Source organism: Pipra filicauda, unplaced genomic scaffold, assembly GCF_003945595.2.
Source record: "Pipra filicauda isolate LSUMZ 115617 unplaced genomic scaffold, ASM394559v2 scaffold81_size6448238_pilon, whole genome shotgun sequence".
Taxonomy (NCBI): domain Eukaryota; kingdom Metazoa; phylum Chordata; class Aves; order Passeriformes; family Pipridae; genus Pipra; species Pipra filicauda.
Window position 1 is genome coordinate 1,404,922 of NW_024104998.1, and position 20,455 is coordinate 1,425,376.

The 20,455-nt window shown below is 39.2% G+C and overlaps 1 protein-coding gene and 1 long non-coding RNA gene across 2 annotated transcripts in view; both read left to right on the forward strand.

Moving 5' to 3' along the window:
* The first annotated feature begins 401 nt into the window (after positions 1 to 401).
* Positions 402 to 20,455, forward strand: part of NDUFS4 (NADH:ubiquinone oxidoreductase subunit S4) — a 47,264-nt gene continuing 27,210 nt past the window's right edge. Inside the window, exon 1 of the mRNA XM_027716376.2 lies at positions 402 to 517. Coding sequence (XP_027572177.1) covers positions 432 to 517 — 86 coding nt within the window. The 5' untranslated portion in view covers positions 402 to 431. The remainder of the gene's footprint in view (positions 518 to 20,455) is intronic.
* Positions 4,367 to 20,451, forward strand: LOC120325079. Its single transcript, XR_005566887.1, has 3 exons — positions 4,367 to 6,273; positions 14,390 to 14,498; positions 14,797 to 20,451. It is a non-coding gene; the product is annotated as an uncharacterized LOC120325079 (long non-coding RNA).

Sequence of the window (20,455 nt, forward strand, 5' to 3'; positions counted from 1 at the left end):
ACAACTTCCCTGGGCAACCTGTTCCAGTGTCTCACCACCCTCACAGTAAAGAGTTTCTTCCTAACGTCTAACCTAAATTTCCCGTCTTTCAGTGTGTACCCATAAAGAAGATGGTGTCACAACCAAAGCTGCCACAAAATGTTTCTCTCACAAACGTGTGGCTGAGGAAAAGCGGCGTCTCTGCCCAAAACACGTGAACGGTTCCTCCCAGGGGCTCAGGGTATCAGGTCTGCCCTCCCTCCGTGCCAGCAGCCCTCGTCGCTCCTGCTTCTGCCCAGCCCTCTCTCCATGTCTCCCAGTCCCTGTCCCCGTCCCCTTCCCCGTTCGCCCCTCCCACCGCCTCTTTCCGGCCTCGCCTTCGCGTTTCCTGCCGGGGCGGAAGAGGTTTGTCCCTGCGGCGCCGCCGTCGCGCAGCGGCTCTGCTCAGCGTCATGGCGCCGTCTCTCTCAATGTCATCGGCCCTGAGGCGCCTCCTCGCCTGGAGCGGTGCGGCCGCGGCCCGCCCGCCGCCGCCCAGGTAACGGCAACGCGGCCGCCCCGCCGCCCACATGGCAGGCACTGCGGCGCCCCAGTACCCGCGGGGGCCGGAGGAGCCCGTCCCCGGCCTGGGGCTGCGCCGCGGCCGTGCCGGGCCGGGGAGGCTGCGCAGGGCCGGGCCGCGGGCGGGGGGCGGCCGGGCGGGCGAGGGGCAGAGTCTTCCTACGTGTCTGTCCGTGTCTGGCTTTGCGTGTCTGGGTCTGGCCGTTAGTGTCCTTGCCGCTTGGCTAGCGGTGACCGCCCGCCCAGTGTCCTTGCGGCGCCCGGAGGTCGAAAGCTGGTGACAGGGCCTCATTGCCGAGGAGCCTCCCCTCGACAGCAGCCCTTCTCCAAGATTTGCACCTCACTGTCCTGTTCTCTACCCTGTAGCCTTTCCTCTTTACCCCCTCCTCCAAATACGTTACCTCTTTATAGGGGTGCATAGCTGTTTCTTCACTCATCTCCTAAAAATAATGCTGGAAATAGTTGTATAGTTTTTGGTGGCTCATTGTTGTTTGTTTCTTTAATGCAGAGGTGTGTGTTAAAAGGCCAGTACATGACCTATCGTGCAGTCGAAGATGCATGCATATGTTTCCTGCTGTGCATCTCAAAGGACTTAGACTTCTGTAAGACTCCCTTCTGGCAGTGAGAAATAAAGTAGTTCAATGCCATTAACTGTGATTTAGAGGTTTTGCTTTTCAGTGCTACTCGGATCTCTACATATAAACACAAGTTAGTTTCAGTGATTTTATTTAAATCTGTGGGGGTCTTTATACATGTATGTATGTGTGTGTATATATAAACACAGAGAAAGCTATATATGCACACATAGAGAAAAAAGAAGTATAACCATATTATTTTTTGACATTTTTGTGCTCTCATTGTCCCATTAATTCCTTCTAGCTTCTCCTTTTTAAAATGGCACCTGTTTTATGGCATTGAAAGTTAGGTCTCAGTCTCCTAAATATACTCTCGAATCTGTGAGTATGAATTTTGTAATTCCTCTATGCTAATGCAGAAACTTGCTGTTGGTGTTCGACTGCTTGTTTCTGCCCATCTCTGTGGTTTTGACAGAACTGCTGCCTGTGCCATGTGGTAAATTGGGTCAGTCAAGTGATTCAGGTTAAAAATAATTCTGTTTGTTTGTTTTAAAGTTTTACCGCTCTGTGTTGAAGTAGTTATTTCAGAAAAGATAGTAGGTTGTAGCAGGGGTGGGTATGAACAGCATGGAAACGTGAGGTAGGAACTCCTAAGTAGGGATTTCTTTTTTGAAACAGTGCCTTAGGTTCCTTCCTTGCCACAGAGGGAGTAGAAGAATTAGTGTCCCTTAGTGCTTTTAGGAAGAGGGATGTTGAAAATACTCCAGGCCTGAGAGGGACTGGAACTTATGCTTCACATTCCATAGGAGAGTGACCTTATCATGAATCAGGGGGTTTCTTGGAGAAGTGGGAGAGAAGAACATTATGAGTTTGTCTTACTTCAAGTTTTACACAGCTTTGCAGTCATTGCTTATTGGAAGAGGGAGAATAAAGTTTTTTGTGGATTGAGGAAAAACTATTTCAAAGTTTTGGCACTATGAAGGAATGGTGGCTGCTGTCAGTCATTGCATAATTTTTGTAAAGTAATTATTTTCTTGATTAAGTAGGCGTGAAACTTAACATCTTTCCTCTTGTCCATTACTGTTTTGTATGAAAAGAATTCTCAACCAGCCTCTGTAGTCTCCCTCCTTGGGAGTGAGAATCAGCGTACATAATCACAGAAAAGGATTTAGTGCTCTACGTTATAAATTCAAGATGTCTTCCTTTACTCACAGTGAGGTAATAAAATTAGATGGAAGTGCATGGGAGAAAGCGCATATCTTGCTTTTGTGCTTTGTCTTACTTCTTGTAAGCCAACGTTGGGTTTGTTTTCCTTTGTTAGATACCATAACCTTTCTTAGGGAGCATGTAATCGCTTGTATTTTACCAGAAATCTAGATAAATTTCAGTGTACAAATAGATGCCTCAAAGTTTGGCAGTTTATAAGTCCCATTTACAGCTTTAGTGTCTCACATCTCCCAACCTCACACAGTTGAATCTTACTCTACAAACTACTTATTTTCCAGTTATAATGATCAGCAAGTGTCCAGAAGCTAGTGGTTTGCAGCATATCTTGCAACTGGATATATGGATCCTGAAATACAGGTTTCCTTTCAGAAAAGTGTTTTGACAGATACACTTTGGTACAAGTAGCTTCTTTGTTTCAGAGTATATTTAAAGTATTTGTCTGTCTAATTTATTATTGGAGTAATCTATGTATTTGTCAAATATTGTAGAAAGAATGTACTATACCAGTATGCTAGATGTAGGTCTTAAAGAAAATAAAGTAAATGAAGGCATTAGAATTACTAACAGTAAAAATGGTTGCTGTTCTTAGGACATGACTGAAGAAGATGCTGGAATTGTCAACTGTGAGGGCATTTGAATGATTCTTACATCGCTTCAACAGTTTGCTTTTGTTTACTTAGATTCAGAGTAAGGTTTGGTTGGTAAAACTTTGTTAAGTTACAGTTGCATGTTGTTTGCCTAAATTAAGTTATGAGGGGAATATAGCTTATTGTTTGAACATTGTAGGATTAAATTTTAAACCTTCAAGATATAGTTTTATTTGCAGTGGGTTTTTTTTTTTCTGATTTTTGCATGTGAAACTTCTCATACTTCTCCAGTTTTCAGAACTTCAATTAAATAATAATATATCTTACCTCTGATTTTGAAAAGAATTCCCAAGATCACTTTTCAAGAGTTACAAGAGGAATTCCGTTCTGATTTTCATGAGCAATATTTGGTTCTTAGAAATTTTATGACATCTTCTAATACTGATTTTTCAGTACGTGTTTAAGCACTTTAACATATGCATGCCCAAGCTGCCTGCTGATTATAAACTGGTGACTGGTAACACAACATGGGAATAAGTGTTCGGTCCAAAGTTAAGAGAACGTGCAGCAACATTCCTTGTATTTTTATGAAGTTCTGAGTGCCTGTTTTAAATCAGTTGTGCAGTGGTTACTGAGCCCCTCATTTTATCTGGTGGTGAGCCAAGTAGACATCAGCAGCTGGCTTGAGCTCATTCAGAAAGCAGAAGTGCATCCCTAGCTTAAGTCACATTTTTAAACTTTCATGTTCTAAGATCTGTCAAGGTTTCAGGAGCTTGCAATTATGTTGAACACGCTCTCTGGAGTTTAACCTAAAAACTGCAGTGTTTTCTTGTATTAGAAAATACAGACAGGTGAAGCTGGGAAAAGAAACTTCAAACAAATTTCTGCTGTCCTGAGAATCAGATGTTTCTTTCAAAACCACCAGTAGGTCAGAGAAGCCCTTTATATCACAATATAAAGCCCTTTATATCTGCAATCAGAATATGGAGATATTAGTTTCTGTTCCAGAAGCAGAATATTTTGTGTGTGCAGGTGTAATACCTGACAACATGCTCTCTACGTTTCATGATAATGGATTTTTCATGTCATTTTTCAGATGGTTCTCTAAAATGTGTTACCTTCCTCTTGTAATTCTGTTTAAAGACTCTGAGTATAATAGCAAATGTTTTGCTAGTTTATCATAAATAGATACCTGAGGTTATGAAAGCAAGTAATTATGGACACTTATGTATACAAAGCCTGTTATTCAATTCATACTCAAGAAACTGAGGAAACCTGGAATGCCATATAAGTCTCAGTTTTCAGTTAATGTCTATTTAAGCAAACTACCCCTGCAGTAAAAAAAGAGGAAGATATTTTTGTGGCAAAATAAAGGACTTATAAGACATAGCAAAAAAATGTAATTTTTTATCTTGTCCTTTCCTGAAAAGTATAGACAATGTTTATTAACATTTTAAAAAAACTTACTTCAAGATAATTAGCTTACTCTTTCGTGTTATTGTTTGGTTTGTTTTTTTTTTCCTTTCCTCAAATAATGTTGAGGTTTTTGTTGCATATCCTTACCAAGTCATGCATTAAAACAGAGCTTAGTAGACTTCCAGAGCTAGATCTGCATAGTACAGAGAGCTGTATGAAGATGAACAAACCTCTCACTGAACCTGGTTAATAGAAGCACAATTTGGCCAGTGTTGGTGCTAGCCAGTGTGAGATGTTTGTCAAGTTTGGAATAAGTAGCATGTTGCAGCAGTTGTATTACTTATTACTTCATCCACCTGTAATGCGTGTCTCTTACTTACATTATTCCACACAGTATATGAGAGTGTGTGTGGTGATGTTAGGTTCAGAAGTTTCACATCAGAAGTTTCAGTTTTCATTAATAAAAACCATAGTTCTGTAGAATTGAATGTTGTTAAAATTATTTCCAGTGAGACGTATCATCTGCATAGAGTGCTTGGAATAAAATTTGAAGATAACACCAGGTGAAGAAGTTTTTTGCAGTCTTGCTTTTGCTGTGTAAGTGGTGTTTATAGATAGTTTCATTTTGGTTATTCACAGAGGAAAAAGACCTTTTAAAATACGTATTTGGCTGGAATTTTACCATTTTATCTTGAATATCTGTTTTCTTTTTATTATATATCAGAGAAGCTACAGTGAATCACACTAGCTTACAACACAATAGCACAACTGAAATCTGGAATGAAATCCCAGGGTGTTTTTTGGACATGAAATTGTGGTGAAATGGAGAGTTGGAGCAGGCTCAAGATGAAAGATGTGGAGAGACAAATGGACACAGACAAGCGGAGAAAAAGATGAAATCCACTGCAGTTTGTACACTTAACAGGCATCAGTTTAAAAAACAAGACTCTAGGCAGCACTGAGTGTTTGTCTGATCTTATAGACACCCTCAAGCAGTGGTTTGGGAGTAGGTGTTTCGTATGTCTAAGTGTTTAATTCGTTTAAAATCCATTCCCTTTGACTCTGTCCACATGGTTCAAATAGTTATTTTATGGTAAAGAGAGAGTCTAGGAGCCAAATCTTGCATGTTCACAGTGGCTGAAAGCAGCGTCATTGGTTATGTATTGCAGTCACAGGTCCTTTGATGACAACCTGGTGTCTGGCTATTGTGAAGAAAGGCCCTCTTTCCTTATCAATTTTGCGTACTTTGAGGGAGAGAAGAGGATATTTCTGACAAGTAGGATGATTTGAGCCCTCTTGCAGTCCTTTATGTAGGATCTCAAAGTTGCTAATCTACCATTACTTGAATAGTTGCAACAGGACAACATACTGTCTTATTCTGGGCTTTTGTGTTGTTCATGGATATTCACTGTTATTAGGATGTCAGAGTGACTCTGGTGAACTGGAATGGTATCTTAGGTATCTTAGATTTCCTGCTTTTGCCTTCTCTGTTTGGCATTATAGGAAGCGGGGTGTAGGAGTGCTCCTTTGAAATAGAAAAAACAAGCTTTGAAAGGCCCCCATGAAGTCACAAGAATGTTGGATGTAATGGAACGTGGGAACAATAGGATGTTGCTGTCAATGTGAATTCTGTCACAATGAAAAAGTGAAATACTACGTATCGTAGTTTAGTAGTGAGCTCAGATCAAGATCATTCTGGTTCTTAAAGCTGTGTGGGATTCCTGTAGTGTTTGTGAAAGTTGAACTACTTTCAGTATTGGTCTCTGTGTTGAAGAGGACAGGTAGAAAGCTGTGCAAGTAAGAGGGGCAGAAAGGGAAAAGGATGGGACAGCCGAAGATTGAGAATGGGGGCAAGGAAGAGGTGCTGGGGGCAAGGAAGAGGTGCATTGTTCTGGAGATTGCCGTTTTTCTAATGTAATTATAGAGAAGTAAGTGGAGCAGGCATCATGACAGCAAGATGTTCCTGATAAAGCTTCTTAAATTGCTGTTAGTTACTGGGCATATAACTTTGAGTGCGTTATTTTAATTACATTCAGTTCCTTTACTTTTGGGATTAGAAACCCGAAGAGGGAGGAGTTACGGTCTTCAGCAAGTGAAGGTTTAACAGAGACAAACAGACAGATATTTAAGGTATATTTGTGTTGAAAGATAACAAGCAGTGGGCTTGCTTCTCCACTGAAACAGCTGTAAGTTCTTCTAACCAGCTCTGCGGCAACTAGTCATTGTGGGCTCAGAACTGTAGGTTGCTTACCTAAAGTTTGGCATACCTTTAAAAAGGCATTATTACATGCGATAACAATTCTTTTCAAAAATATACTGATTTGAGAACCTAATAATCTTCATTGTCCTTTGAAGATTTGAAGGGGAGTGGAGGTACAAATAAAACCCCAAAACTGCACCAAAACAAAAAACAAACAAAACCCAAAAAAAGCTATGGAGGGTAGTGGTGAAGTTTATTGCCAGTAGTATCCTAAAACAGGAGGACATAATACTTTCCTTCAGGGACTAAACTGTTTAAAATAGATTCTGATACTGCGTTTGAAAATGACACTTTGTTTTCAAGACAATCCACCAAACATTCTTTATGGAAAAGGCTTTCATGTTGGTATTTCCTAATGCCAAATATTTGATATCTTGAAGTTTGAGAAATATACTTGTAGAACTTGCTGCAGTGAGTCGAAGCACATTTTTTGTCAAATAAATAATTTAATAGTAAGGTTGTGAAATGTCACGTGAATACATGGGGAAGGGGAATTCAAATACCAGCTGTCAATAGATAGAATTTTAAATCTATGTTAGCAAAATAATAAAATTTGCTTTAGTGATGGAGGTTTAATATATACTGTTCGGCGGGTTTAACTCATCTGTATTTGACGAAAATTACTGTTTTAAGAGACTGAATTACTGAGAGGCTTATATAGTTAGCAGGGAAGCATGAGCCTGCTCCCAAATAGTTTTTAAGAAAAAACAAGTTTAAAACAAAGTCTTCTTTTATACTAATAATTTCAGTAATTTGTATAATCCTTAAGAGCTTAACGTTTTATATGTTTTACCCATGTTTTTGTCCTCATGGCGATACACTGGATTTGGATAAGCTTTTAAAATTATTTTGTAAGCATTTGATTATGAGCATGTTAAAAAGTATACCTCCAAACTGTCTTAAGATCACATCCTTTATTATTTGTCATAAAAGATACTGCTAAGCTAGCAAGAGGCAAGCTGAACAGTTAACATTGCCTTCTTTATAATGCGTATTTCCATATTTCCTAAGAAAGGAATGGTGTTATTTCTGCCTGACTTACAAAGTGTAGTTGTTCTCTCCTAGCAGTGTAACAGTGTATTTATGTACCATTTTGTCATTAGCCACTTCCTAACTGCAGTAGTTTCTGTGTGAATCTTCCCTTGACCCATGGATGATGTTGAGAAAGTAAATTAACTTTTGACTCAATAAGACAGACTGTAGGCAGCTCCAGAATGTGTGTGGGCAAACAATTCTTGCAGCTGCTTATTTTTGGAGTATTAACATGAAAGATTTCATAAACAGGTCCTATTCAGTTTTTTTTAAATCAGATTTCATGTATTTTTGGTAAGATATTTGAAGACCTGTCTTTTCTGAATTTATTCTATATGTGAATACTTCTGATAATGTCATTTGTAATAAGTCTATTGAAGCAATCGTCTACTAAATGTTAGCAATGCTATTTGTCTTGAAGTCCAGATTAAAATTTTGCTGCAGAGGATGGCTGTTTAATTTTTCATCTTTTCTATATCTTTCAGTAGTTTCAAAGGAAAAAAACAAGAAAGCTCTTCATGCAGTAGCTCTGATTGTTCTGTCACGCACTCGAAGAGTATTTGTATGTGCTGTGTAAGTTATAGGAAGGAAAATTCTGCAGCAGTGATGTTTTGTCATATGTCAGTGTTTGTGCCTACCAGAGAGAGAGAGAAATAATCTGAATGTTGTTGTCTGAACTGGAATTCAAGAATAACGTTTACATTTGAAACACCAGTGTTGTCTTAAGGGTTTACTCCACTTTAAAAAAGGGTGAGTAATACCAAGACTAGCAGTCTCCTTTCAGAGAGCTAACAGGTGCTTAGTAGTAAGAGTATTAAAAGAAAGAAAGAAAGAATAGAACTAGTGGAGGAGAGGATCAGTGTCTAGGTAAGAATACAAGGGAACACACAAATAGGATAGCTAATGAGGTTATTTTAATTCTCAAAGGTGAGTTCTCAAAAATGCTTTTAAGATGTGTTTACATTAATAAATAATGGTAAATGGAAAGAAAAGTTATTATTGAAAAACAGGGCACTCAAGTTTCTTTGAAAGTAGACTTAATTTATGTAACTTGGTAGTTTCATTATATTACTCTTGTAACACAAAATAATTTGTCCTTCAACAATTTAAAAAATTGTTGTCCTAAAATTGCAGATGCAGATACACTATGCAAAAGAAAGGACTTCTTTTTTTTAGCTGGTGCCACGTAGTTGTTGCTTGCACTTGTATGTAGAGTAGAAGTTAAAGTTTTGGTGTGATAATTTTTTTAAAAACTTCTGTTGGAAACACTTACATGGGTTGCTTACATTTCAGCCAACTATTTGTTTTCATCTCAAGATAGATGCATATTGTAGAAGGTATTTAACCACACTGGCACCCACAACTAAAAACCTGTGTAGTTAGTATGTTTTTAAAGTAAGATTTAAAATTAGTCATTATAGAGAGACTAGACAGAAATTAAGTCCTTTGCTTTGGTTGCAAAGTAACGAGGCTGAAAAACAAGTGCACCTTGCAATATTATATACACTGGGAAAAAAATCTGTATTTGATAGGAATTAATGTAGCAAAGTGTCAGGGAGCAGCAAGGGGTGTCTGCTCCTGCAGGTAAGGCAAGCTGGGAGCTGAAGGTGACCACAGCAAGGACAGTGCCCTTACTAACGAGCATAAGAGCCAGAGCCAGGCCTGCAGGTGGGTGCACTAATGATGTCACTTAGGCAAGGGCTGAAGACCCGAGGTGAGCTTTTAAATGGAACTCCAGGGCCAAAGACTGGGATCATGGAGGTCTGGTGTGAGGTCCTGTGTGAGGCCGGTCATGGCCATTGACACCTGTTAATGCCCTTAGGATCGTGATACATGGTCTGACAGAGTGTATCTTCAGGCTGCTAATGTTACAGCACTTGAAAACTCAAATTATGTTCTTGCACCTAAGGTGGCATGTAACTCTGGAGTCAAAAATGTATTGAAATGTCATGGGGGTTGTTTCCCTCAAGGGTGTGTGAAAAGGAAGTTGGAAATATGTCAGCAAAAGAGCAATGTGAACAGACTGGTCAAGTGATGTGATTAAGGTGTGTGGCATAATGGAGAGTAGCTAAGGTATGTGATAACTGCGGAATGGCAACGGTTCAAAGGGGAATTGAGGACGAAAGCCTGATGTCAGAAAGGAAGTTGAAGAGTAAGGTGGCTGAGACAAGGCGAAGTTCACAAATCAAGTGTGAAATAAAATCATACACAATAATATTAGCTACATTGTCCTATCCTCATCCAGAACAACTGGAGAGAGCATACAGTTCTGAAAAGTGACCCTCTGTATGTCGCGTTCCATTTGTGAACATTTGACTGTCTCTAAGTGGCTTGTACTACAAACATAAATTAATATATATCTCTTAAAACAGTTTGTCATAGCTGCCCAACAGCTGAGGCCTACTAACCAAACAGCTTATTTGACTTTTGTGAACCATTATAAACAAAGATGTAGTTTTCCAGTAACACTTTAAATGATTCTTTTTTGTGCTGTAGTTTACAGCTCAAATGTTTGAAAGCATTAAATAAGAAAGAAGTTGCCTTTGTATATATGCCATATTTTACAGACTTTGTATTATTAGAATAAGAATTAATTAAGCTTGTAAGTGCAGTCAAATGGAAAGGCTAAATCAGTAGGAAAGGATAGGGATGAAATACAGGAGGACCATGCTATGCCAGAAATCAGTTGGCAAACACAGAGGAATCTTTACTTTTTTTTTTGTTAATTTTACATGATTCAAAGGCTCTTTTTCAAAATGCACAAACTAAGACAGAGGTGGATTGTGGAACATTAGTTTCATTCCTCACAGTTTTGAAATTAAACCCTTTGACTTCTGTTGTTCTTTTTTATAAAGAGCACATTTTTTAGTTTTGTCAAGTTATATGGATGCCTGAATGTGTATTTGTGGGGAGTTTGACATTTAGAAAGCACAAACAGAGCAAATGTGTCACCTGTGTATTTTATCTTTAATCCCTATATAACTTTTCTCTCTTCCTTTTAACTTTATTAGGCTTTCTAACTAGAGAATGTAAAATTCAGTTGATAGTTGATATGGGCTGTGCAACATTTCTAGCATTATTTGTCTTCTGACTGACTTGTCTGTAAGAGGCTTCTGGTTCTTGGGGAGCCTGCTGCTCTCAGGTTGTGAACTGAGGTTAATTCCTAAGATTAGGTCTTCTGGTTTGGAGAGTAGCATGTAATGAAATGGTTTATCAGCAACTGTACAGATGGCAGTAGTTGAGAGCTCCTGTTACCTGAGAGCAGTTGGACAGCTTAGAAATTATGTATTCTATTGCTGTAAAAGTAGTACATCACATTTCCTTTCATAATGAGTTTTATGATTTCTACAAAAAAGCCCCACTTAAATTATTTTGGGTAATTTTATTCTTAACACTTTAAGGCCCTCTCTCAAAAGCATTTCTTGTCTGTTTGCTGTTATCTGTCAGAGGCCACTGGCATACTCGGAGTCAGGTGCATATGAGGGTCTAGGAGCATGACTTTTTCCAGATGTTTAGTTGTAAATAATGACTCAGTTTGTGTCCAAGCACATTGAGAAATGCTTTAATATCAGCCAGAGATTTGCAGAGAACTGTTTCAGGATGTGCAGCTGTCGCCACTGTGCTGACTTGAGCCCAAGCTAGCTCTGTGAGTTTTTGCCTGAACCGTTCCTCAGCTCAAACTGTTTTCATTGTGTGAATGCTTATACTCAAAGGCATGGTGGAGACACCTGTATAACTCTGCAGGAGTAGGTTGAGCCTGCCTTTGTGTACTGTCTGCCTGATGTGGAGCCTTCTGAAGGGCTGGTCTTTGTTGTGTGCTCAGTGGTGTCTGCTCAGTTAACTGGCTACTCAAATGGGCCCTGTCTGAGCTGGGGACAGTGCGGACTTGGTACTAAGCTAACCTTTCTTATTACTTCTTGACTGCAAGAAAGGTGGTTAAATGAGGAAAACCGATGGTGGGCAACTCAAGTCATGTCTTAACAAAGCTGACTTGTGTCCTGGGGGCTTAACTGGAGTTCAGAAGTGGCTACAGTGCTCTGGTCCTGCAGTAGTTCTGGAAGAACTATGTCTGTCTTTGCGTTGTAGCAGTGGGTCAGCTGATACCTTGTTTGAATATAGATAGGTCAGTAGCATTTTCCCAACTGTGGGATAATTGAAGTAGAATCTAAAATAACTAAAATTTGATTGTTTGCTACATAATGAAGGATTTACTAGTTGGAAATTTAACTAATTTCAAAGAAGCATAGAATATCCTGAGTTGGAAAAGACCCACAAGGATCCAGCTCCTGGCCCTGCACTGGACAACCCTAAGAATCCCACTATGTGCCTGAGGGCATTGTCCAAACACTTTTTGAACTCTGTCAGGCTTAGTGCTGTGACCACTTCCCTGGGGAGCCTGTTCCAGTACCCAACCACCCTCTGGGTGGTCTGAACCTCCCCTGACACAGTGTCAGGCCATTCCCTCAGGTCCTATCACTGGTCACCATCAACCCCTCATGAGGAAGTTGTAGACTGCAATGAGGTCTCCCCTCAGTCTTCTCCAAGTGGAACAGCTGCTCCACATACAGCTTCTCCTCCAGACCCTTCATCATCCTTGTTGCCCTCCTTTGGACACTCTCTAGTAGCTTAACGTCTTTTTTATATTGTGGTGCCCCAAACTGCACACAATATTCAAGGTGAGGCCGCACCGGCGCAGAGCAGAGCAGGACAATCCCCTCCCTCAACCGGCTGGCAATGCTATGCCTGATGCCCCCCAGGACACAGTTAGCCCTCGTGGCTGCCAGGGCACTGCTGACTCATATTCAACTTGCCATCGACCAGGATCCCCAGTTTCCTTTCTGCAGTGCTGCTCTTCAGCCTCTTCTTCATCAGTCTGTTTGTACATCCAGCGTTGCCCCTTCTAGGTGCAGAATCCAGCACTTGCCCTTGTTAAACTTCATTTGGTTGGTGATTGCCCATCCCTCTGTTTGTCAGGATCTCTTGGTGCAGCCTCTCTGTCTTTGAGGGAGTCAGCAGCTCCTCCCAGTTTAGTATCATTGTCAAACTTGCTTAGTACCCCTTCCAGTCCTGCATCCAGGTCATTTATGAAGATGTTGAAGAGCACAGAGCCTAAGATGGAGCCCTATGGAACCCCACTAGTGACAGGTCACCAGTCTGATGTCACTCCATTCACTATCACCCTCTGTGCCTGACCCATGAACCAGTTGCTCACCCACCACATGATGTGTTCATCCAGCTGTGTGCTGGACATTTTGTCCAGAAGGATCCTGTGAGAGACAGTATCAAAAGTTTTACTGAAATGCAAAAAGATTACATCAACTGGCTTCTCTTTATCAGCTGGTTAACTAGAGTTACCTGCCATAGAAGGAAATTGAGAAGCAGGACTGTTCCATTGTGAAGACGTGCTGGCTGTGACTGATGGCTGTGTTGTTGTTCAGGTGTTTTTCAGTAACTCTCAGAATAATCTTCTCCATAGTTTTACCAGGCACTAAAGTGAGACAGGCCTGTAGTTTAATGTTTATAAAGGCAGGTGAACTTAACATTTAGCTTTGAAGATGCACACTGTAAGTTCCAAATGAAAAGTCAAATGCTTATTTTCATGCTTATTCAGTACATTTATATAAGCATTGCTTCTTTTCAGAAGGCATGCCTAACAGAAAAGCATAGTCAGTTGTTGCCCTGTTTTCCAAACACACACCTGGGAAATAGGAAAAAAAAAATATTTCATATGAACTTTTTAGCAAGTAGAAGCAGTGTTTATATATTTGTATTTCCATTTTGGTCATTTTTACCACTTAAGACAGAAATGTTAGTAGTTTAGCTTAAATGGTATTGCTTTTATCCATTCAGAAACATAATTTACTGTGTTTATAATTTAACATTTTATAGACAAAGGAAAAAGTATGATTAGCCAATATTGTCAGAGTATGAAAGTATTTATTAATGAGGAACTTACTTTTCCTCCAACCACAAAAGTTACTCATGCAGTTCCAACTACAATATAGAACTACATGGTCTCCACAGGCAGTATTTGGCATTATATTCCAAATTTTGCTTCTGTTGGGATGTAGTAAGACTAGTAAATGAATCTGGGTAAAAATAAAATACTGTGGACTCTAAGTCATTATCACTTGAATTACGATAGTGAATTTAATACCAAGGAGGCATTATCCCACTGTATTTGAATTCATCTCTCACAAGTTCTACTTTACAAGCTGTTTTTATAAAAATGTATTATATTGGGATTGAATACTGTGATCTATCCTGTATTCAACATTGTATAACAGGCAGTCATTGATGCCTGTGTTTTGTGTGCAAGAACTTTATACTGATCTGGTTTTAGTCTGTTTAATCTCAGTGTATGACTAGATTGGAGGCTGTGGAAGTTGAGCAGGTAGTTTCTGTGTTCCTTTTGTTCAGAATTTAATGGTTTTAGGGTGGCTGTACATTGTGGAGCTTACATTATTCTTTATGAATGCAATAGTGTTAAAAAAGGCTGGTTTCATAAGAATTAATGTCTATTCAATGTATTGAATGATTCATCATGGCTTCTGTTTCTGGATATATGTATATTCACACCTCCTGGTCATTTAGTATCAGAATACTTAAAACACCATATAGTCACTTCTCAGTGACTATCTTGATCTTTCATGTGGCACATGGGGTTTTCTTCAAGACTTTGTTTCACCTATATGTTGTGATCTGATTACCTGTTTTGTGATACCTGTTTTTCTTTAACATATCTCCTACAGTTGACCAAAAGGGGGTGCTAATAGATCAAACAGTCAGATTTGTTGCATAAAGAGGTTAAGGAGATGTTTTTGTGCAATGGATCAAGTCCCAGCTACTGAATTATATCAGGTAAATACCAGTTTTCACATCTGGGTGTTGTGTTACATTCCGATCACAGCATTGCTCTCCATGGAAGGGAAATTCATGCCGTGTAAATATGGCAGCTTCTTACCATGTAGGGGTTAAGCATGGGTTACTTAGCAGATATTTAAGATGTTCAAATTTGTTGAATTTTAGAGATTGAATACAGGTACATAGAACTACCAGGTTATATGTTCAACTCAGATGCCTTAATATCCTTTATCCTGATATCACAAAAGACATCTGCTGTCCATTTTTTTATTGTTTGATTTCTCCTGTTCTACAGAACTGGTTAATGGCATCAGCAGAGCTGGAGCCTCTAAGGTAAGCAGGAAAAAGGAGACCTAAGTAGGTTTCCTGCAACGAGGAACTCTGTGTCCTTATCCCACTGTGGGAAAGGTGGTTGAGAGACCTGATACTGGTATGGATAGTTTAGTTCTCTTGCAGACTGGAGAACTTCCAGTGGTTTCTCACAGAACCTCTTCATTTGTGTAGCAGAGATGTAGAACCTGTTTGTGACTTGGCTGGAACAGCAGATGATGGCGGAAAGGGAGTACACACTCCTCGTGGAAGACGTGGTTAGGTGATCACAGCCATTTGTTTTTCCAGGACACATGATACCTACAGAAAGTTTTGAACTCTACAAATACCCATTTTCACTGGTAGTCCTCATTAATTCATTTCATGTTACTGAGCTGATGTAAGACTTTACAAGTATTTAATAAGAAGACTATGTAGTGTAGTCTTCGCCAAATTTCTATTCCTGTCTTCTCTACACAGTATAAAAGACATTTAAATTTATTGTGAGACTCTAAAATAACAAATGGCAACTGTAACTCATTCTAGATGCAACGTTCAGTTCTTTTATGCCACTATAAAGAACATTTTGGAAGAAAAAGTTACTTTAACCTTTTTAAAATTCCTAACTCTAAACCACAGAAATATTAAAGTATATTGTTTTGTAGCACATATAAAAACAGAGTTCATGCTGAACTGATCAGATTGATGGTAAAGACAAAATTTTGTTATACAACATTACTGTTTAAGTGAACTTTAAAAATTAGCATAATTAAATAATAATCTATGGAAAATATTAACTTATAATAGTATAAAATAATGGCACAGGATCATATAGATCAAGTTTAAGGAATTTATATGCCCGATACAGTAGCATGGGGTGGGCAGAAAATACTTTTGTAAGTACAAACTAAATGACAATTTGAATGATGGTCTCAGAAGGCAAAGGAGCTGCTATACTTTGGGAAAGTATATGCAAAATCATAAAGGACACAGGTGACTTCTTTTTGTAAACCCTTATTTTACTTTTGTCTTCTGTAATTTTCAAGGGTTCTTATTTTAAAAGGCTAGCTGTTCTAATAAACCCCGGCTTTTAAAATTAAAAGCTTGTTTGTTCATCACTAATGAGCTTGCTATCAGGAAAACATTTGGGCAGATCAACAACAGAGCTGTGGCCAGCTTAGTTTATTAGATAGTAACTATGAAAGAAGTTTGTTTGATATGTGTTTTGAATAGGGTATTAATGGGCCTAGAAGGTAGCAGTGTTTATTGTTGCTAGCTACATGTAAAACTCTCTTTATGGTTTCTGAATTTTAGAATTATTTTACCCCTCTATTTATGAATATTTGAAGTATTCTGTGTACAGTAATTTTAAATGAGAGTTGGATTAGTCTTTGAAGAGGGTAGAAATGGAAATTCCTGGTCTTAAGGCTTCATCACAAGATATTTCATCAGGGGGAAAAAAAAGGCATAAGCAGTCAAAAAGAGGCAAAATGGGGTAATGCGTACTCATGTTGCTTACAAAGAGAAAGGAAGAAAATAGCTTACCTTTCCAGAGGTCAGTAGCAGAAAAAAAGCAGTAGAACTTCATGAGAATGGAACTGTCAAATTGTGTTTTATACTTCTGCAAGTTTATCCATCACAAAAGGTATCTAAAAGTTGGCCTGAATTTGGGCAGAAGCAAATATTAATGGGAAATTTTGTGAGAATTACTGTATTGTTCAGGACATAATAAAAGGCTTAAATTGAGTTGTACTTTAATGATTTAGATTGCATATTCATTTAATTTGAAGGTAGAATAGGTGTTGTAAAGTTTATACAATTTCTAAGGGGAAACTTGAGCAATGAAATGATACTTGCCATTGTGGGAGTTTGAGATGAGAAGATTGTGTGAAAAAGGTCTGTTTCCTGGTTCTCTCCTCAGTTAAGTGCCTCACATTAGGGACAAACTTGAAATGAAACCTGCTGAAAATTAAACATTCTGGGAATCAAGAAACTCTTTCTAGTGACTTCCAAATAGTAGTATTTCAGTTAACATGGTATTTCAGAGATGCTGGTATTTTCTAAGCTCCAGATTACTTTCCTGTGGGAGATGCAACAAATGGAAGAATCAACAGCCTGTCATCTTTAAAGCAAAACTGGTATTTAATGTATTTTCACATGGGGGTCTCTCTTTCACTGACTTAAGATTCGCTTTCCTAGTCTAGTCCAAAAGCCAATTTTCAATCACTTTTCAATTAAGAAGTCCTGAAAGAAAATACGTGCTGTCCAACTCACTGCAGTCCAGGGATGGACAGAAGGCAACACATGTAAGAAATGTACAAGGTTTCAAATTCTGGCAACAATTGGGCATGTTCCAGAACCACGTAGTCAAGAGAAATGGCTTTGAAAGGTGATGAAGAGGAGTAGAAGATGACTTAGGTTAGTAAGCTGTCCATCTGTTTTTGAAGAAGAGCTGAAACATCATGGGGAGCTGCAAGGTGTGATGCCTTGCAAATTACCCTGGTTGACAGAGACACCTTGTGCAAAAAAATCAGCTACTCCTGTATAAAATGTGGAGGCATCTCAGAAAGAACTTCTGCCAACCTTTAATCTGGTGGGGGGTTTGCCCTGCTCTTCCCTATTAACTATAAAGGTGCTAGTAAAAACAATGTCAAATGACATAATGCTGAGTGGAAATAATTTTGGAAGGGCATGGCATTTATACTTCTCAAAGCTTTTCCAATTTAAAACAAAACAAGCAACCCCCCCCCCAACCATATTCAAACTGATGTGTGCTAAATTTTGTTCCAAATTGAACTTATATTACAAGAAAAAGTATGATTATGATCAACCTTATTACAATCCTTGTGTACCCAAATCTTTACATATTGATCAGACCTCTTCACAGAGCAAGGGTCAGAGAACTTCTTGATTCATAGTCTAGATTACTTTACAGAAGGGATTAATTAAATTGCATAATCCAATGTTGTTCTTTGGACGTATGTTAAGTAGTGTTGTGAACACTGTATCACGTAAAGTTCCAGAATACCTGCAGAATACTACTTTGATACTAAAGCTACTGAAGCAGGAAAGAAACTGATTTTCCTATTGCAATGTTTTTTTGCCTTATTTAAGATTGGACATTTTGTGGCTTCAGCTACTTAGGACTGGAACACAAGTGTAATGCTGTTCAGAATGCTCTTAGGATAACTTCTGTCTTGGTGTGTTATTGAATAAGAACCATATAACAAGCTTTTATCCTAGAACTCTGGTATCTGTCTATTCTGTTTTTATGCTATATTATTTTACATGTACAAATTAAAAAATAGTAGCTCTGTTGAGCCAGAAGCTCTCTGGTACAGAGGTTTTTGAGGTAATGGAGTAGATACCTTTGATATTTATTAAATTGTTTTCCTTCCTTGCACTTGAAAACTTCTGGTTCTTCAAACAAAGTAATCTTCCAAACAGATTTTGTCACTCTAAATTGTAATAGATGTGTCTGTCCATGTCAGAGTTGGTGATTCTATAAACGTTGTGCTTTGGAGAATTTTCAAATTCCATTGAATCCATTTGAATTTCCATTGGCACATGAAAGGTAAGTTAGTAGAGTGTAATCTGCATTAGAAGTAGAGTTGCAATATTACTGAACTTTGTTCAGTTGCTTAGCTTTGTAAGATTCTTCTGTTGTATAGACAACTCACTTCTTGCATTTTGCTTTCTCATTTGTTTAAGATGACCTTAATTAGATATGAAGCACACTATTGTCTACTTGGATTTCTCCAAGGATTTTGATATGGTTTCTCACAGCCTCCTTCCAGAAAAGTGGATGTGTTACAATCTAACAAAGTGGCCCTTGCAGTGGGTGGGGAACTGGTTGACAGGCAGCACCCAGAGGGTGGTGGAACAACGCTCCCTTTCATGCTGGCAACCTGTCACAAGTGGGGTCCCCAGGGATTAATACTGGGCCCAGCACTTTTTGATATCATCATAAGTGATTGGTGAGATCAAGTGTACCCTGATAAAGTCTGCTGATGATACCAAACTGAGTGGGGAAGTAGTCACTTTGTAAAGGAGACTCACCTTGCAGGAAGACCTAGAAGGCTGGAAGAGTGGGCTAACTTACGAAGTTCCACAAGGCCAAGTTGTTGTCCTTGCAGCCTGGGAAATCATAATCCAGGAGTGCAGAATAGTCTGGGTTCTGCGTGGCTGGGGACCAGCTCTGGGGAAAGGGACCTGGTGGTCCAGGAGGAAGGCAAGCTCCGTAGGAGTGATCTTTGCTACTCAGCAAAGAAAGGCAACAGACTGCGGGGTTGCATCAACGAGGGCATCACCACCCAGAGATGAAGAAATTATTATCCCACTCTTTTCAACACTTGTCAGGCCACACCTGGAATACTGTATGGACAGGCTAGAGAGGTCCAGAGAAGGGCCAGAAAGCTGACCAAAGGACCAGGAATCCTGCTGTATAGGGAAATGCTGAGAGAACTGAGTTTGTTCAGTCTTGAGAAGAGAAGGCTTACAGCAGACCTTGTCATCATGTTCCACTATTTAAAAGATCGTTACACAGAAGGTGGAGACTCCCTTTTTACAGGGAGTCATATGGAAAGGAAATTAATGATACAAGTTACTCCTGGGGAGATTTCGGTTAGACACAAGAGGAGAATTTTTTACAATGTAGTTGTAAACTACAGCCATTGGAACAGTCTCCCCAGGGAAGTGGTGGGTTCCCCAGTGTTGGACAGTTCAAAGATTCAGCTGGAGAGGGTGCTGGGCCATCTTGTCTAGACTGTGATTTTGCCAAGAAAGGTTGGAACAGATGGTCTTTGAGGTCCCCTTCCAACCTGGTATTCTATGATTAGCTCAGAGAATTAGGCTGCTTGGCTTGGTTCACCTGCTGTGACATTATTTTGCCAAAAGATGATTGGTACTCCAAGGGCTGAACCCTCATGTTAGTGACATAATGCAAGTTAAGGTCAGCTTTTACTCGTTAATTCAGTGATGTGGAATTGGGTTCTGTGTTTCCATGTGTACCCTACAGATTTAGCAATTATACAAGAAGATTAACCATATTTCTTGGAAATTAATAAGCTGACCCAAAATGATTTAGAAAGTAATAGTTGTGAGTTTTGCCCACTCAAAACCAGAAAATTGTGTTTGCAGTATCAGCTTAGGGTTTGTTTAGTAATTTTTTGTTTGGGTTTGGTTTTGTTTTTTTTTAATTGGTAATGTTCTGCTGTTAAAGGGTAGAATTGGAGCTTTACCATTACAAATAGATTTAGGATTTTTTTTCCTGTGATGCCATCATTTTCAGGATCAGAGTTCCAGAATGCTTGCAGCAGCCGTGTGTTTTTCTGTCTGTTCGTGACAAACCAGCTACTGTACATTCATATAGAGCAGTACAGTCCTTGCCACTGGCAGTCTCTCTGTGACAGAGAGCCTGTAGGCTGACATAAAGTGCAGCCTGTTGTGAACTACTAAGTGGGAGTCTGCCAAAAACTCAGCAGACAGAACTAATTGGGGAGAAAAAGGATTTTTGTGCCCTCATCTCTCCCTCTTCAATTTTTTTTACAAGACGGATATTGTTAAAGTAACTTGTTTATGTAAGATTTGTCTGCCTCTATTTTCTCATTGCATGAATCATTTTTTAACTTCAAGTCTTGCACCGC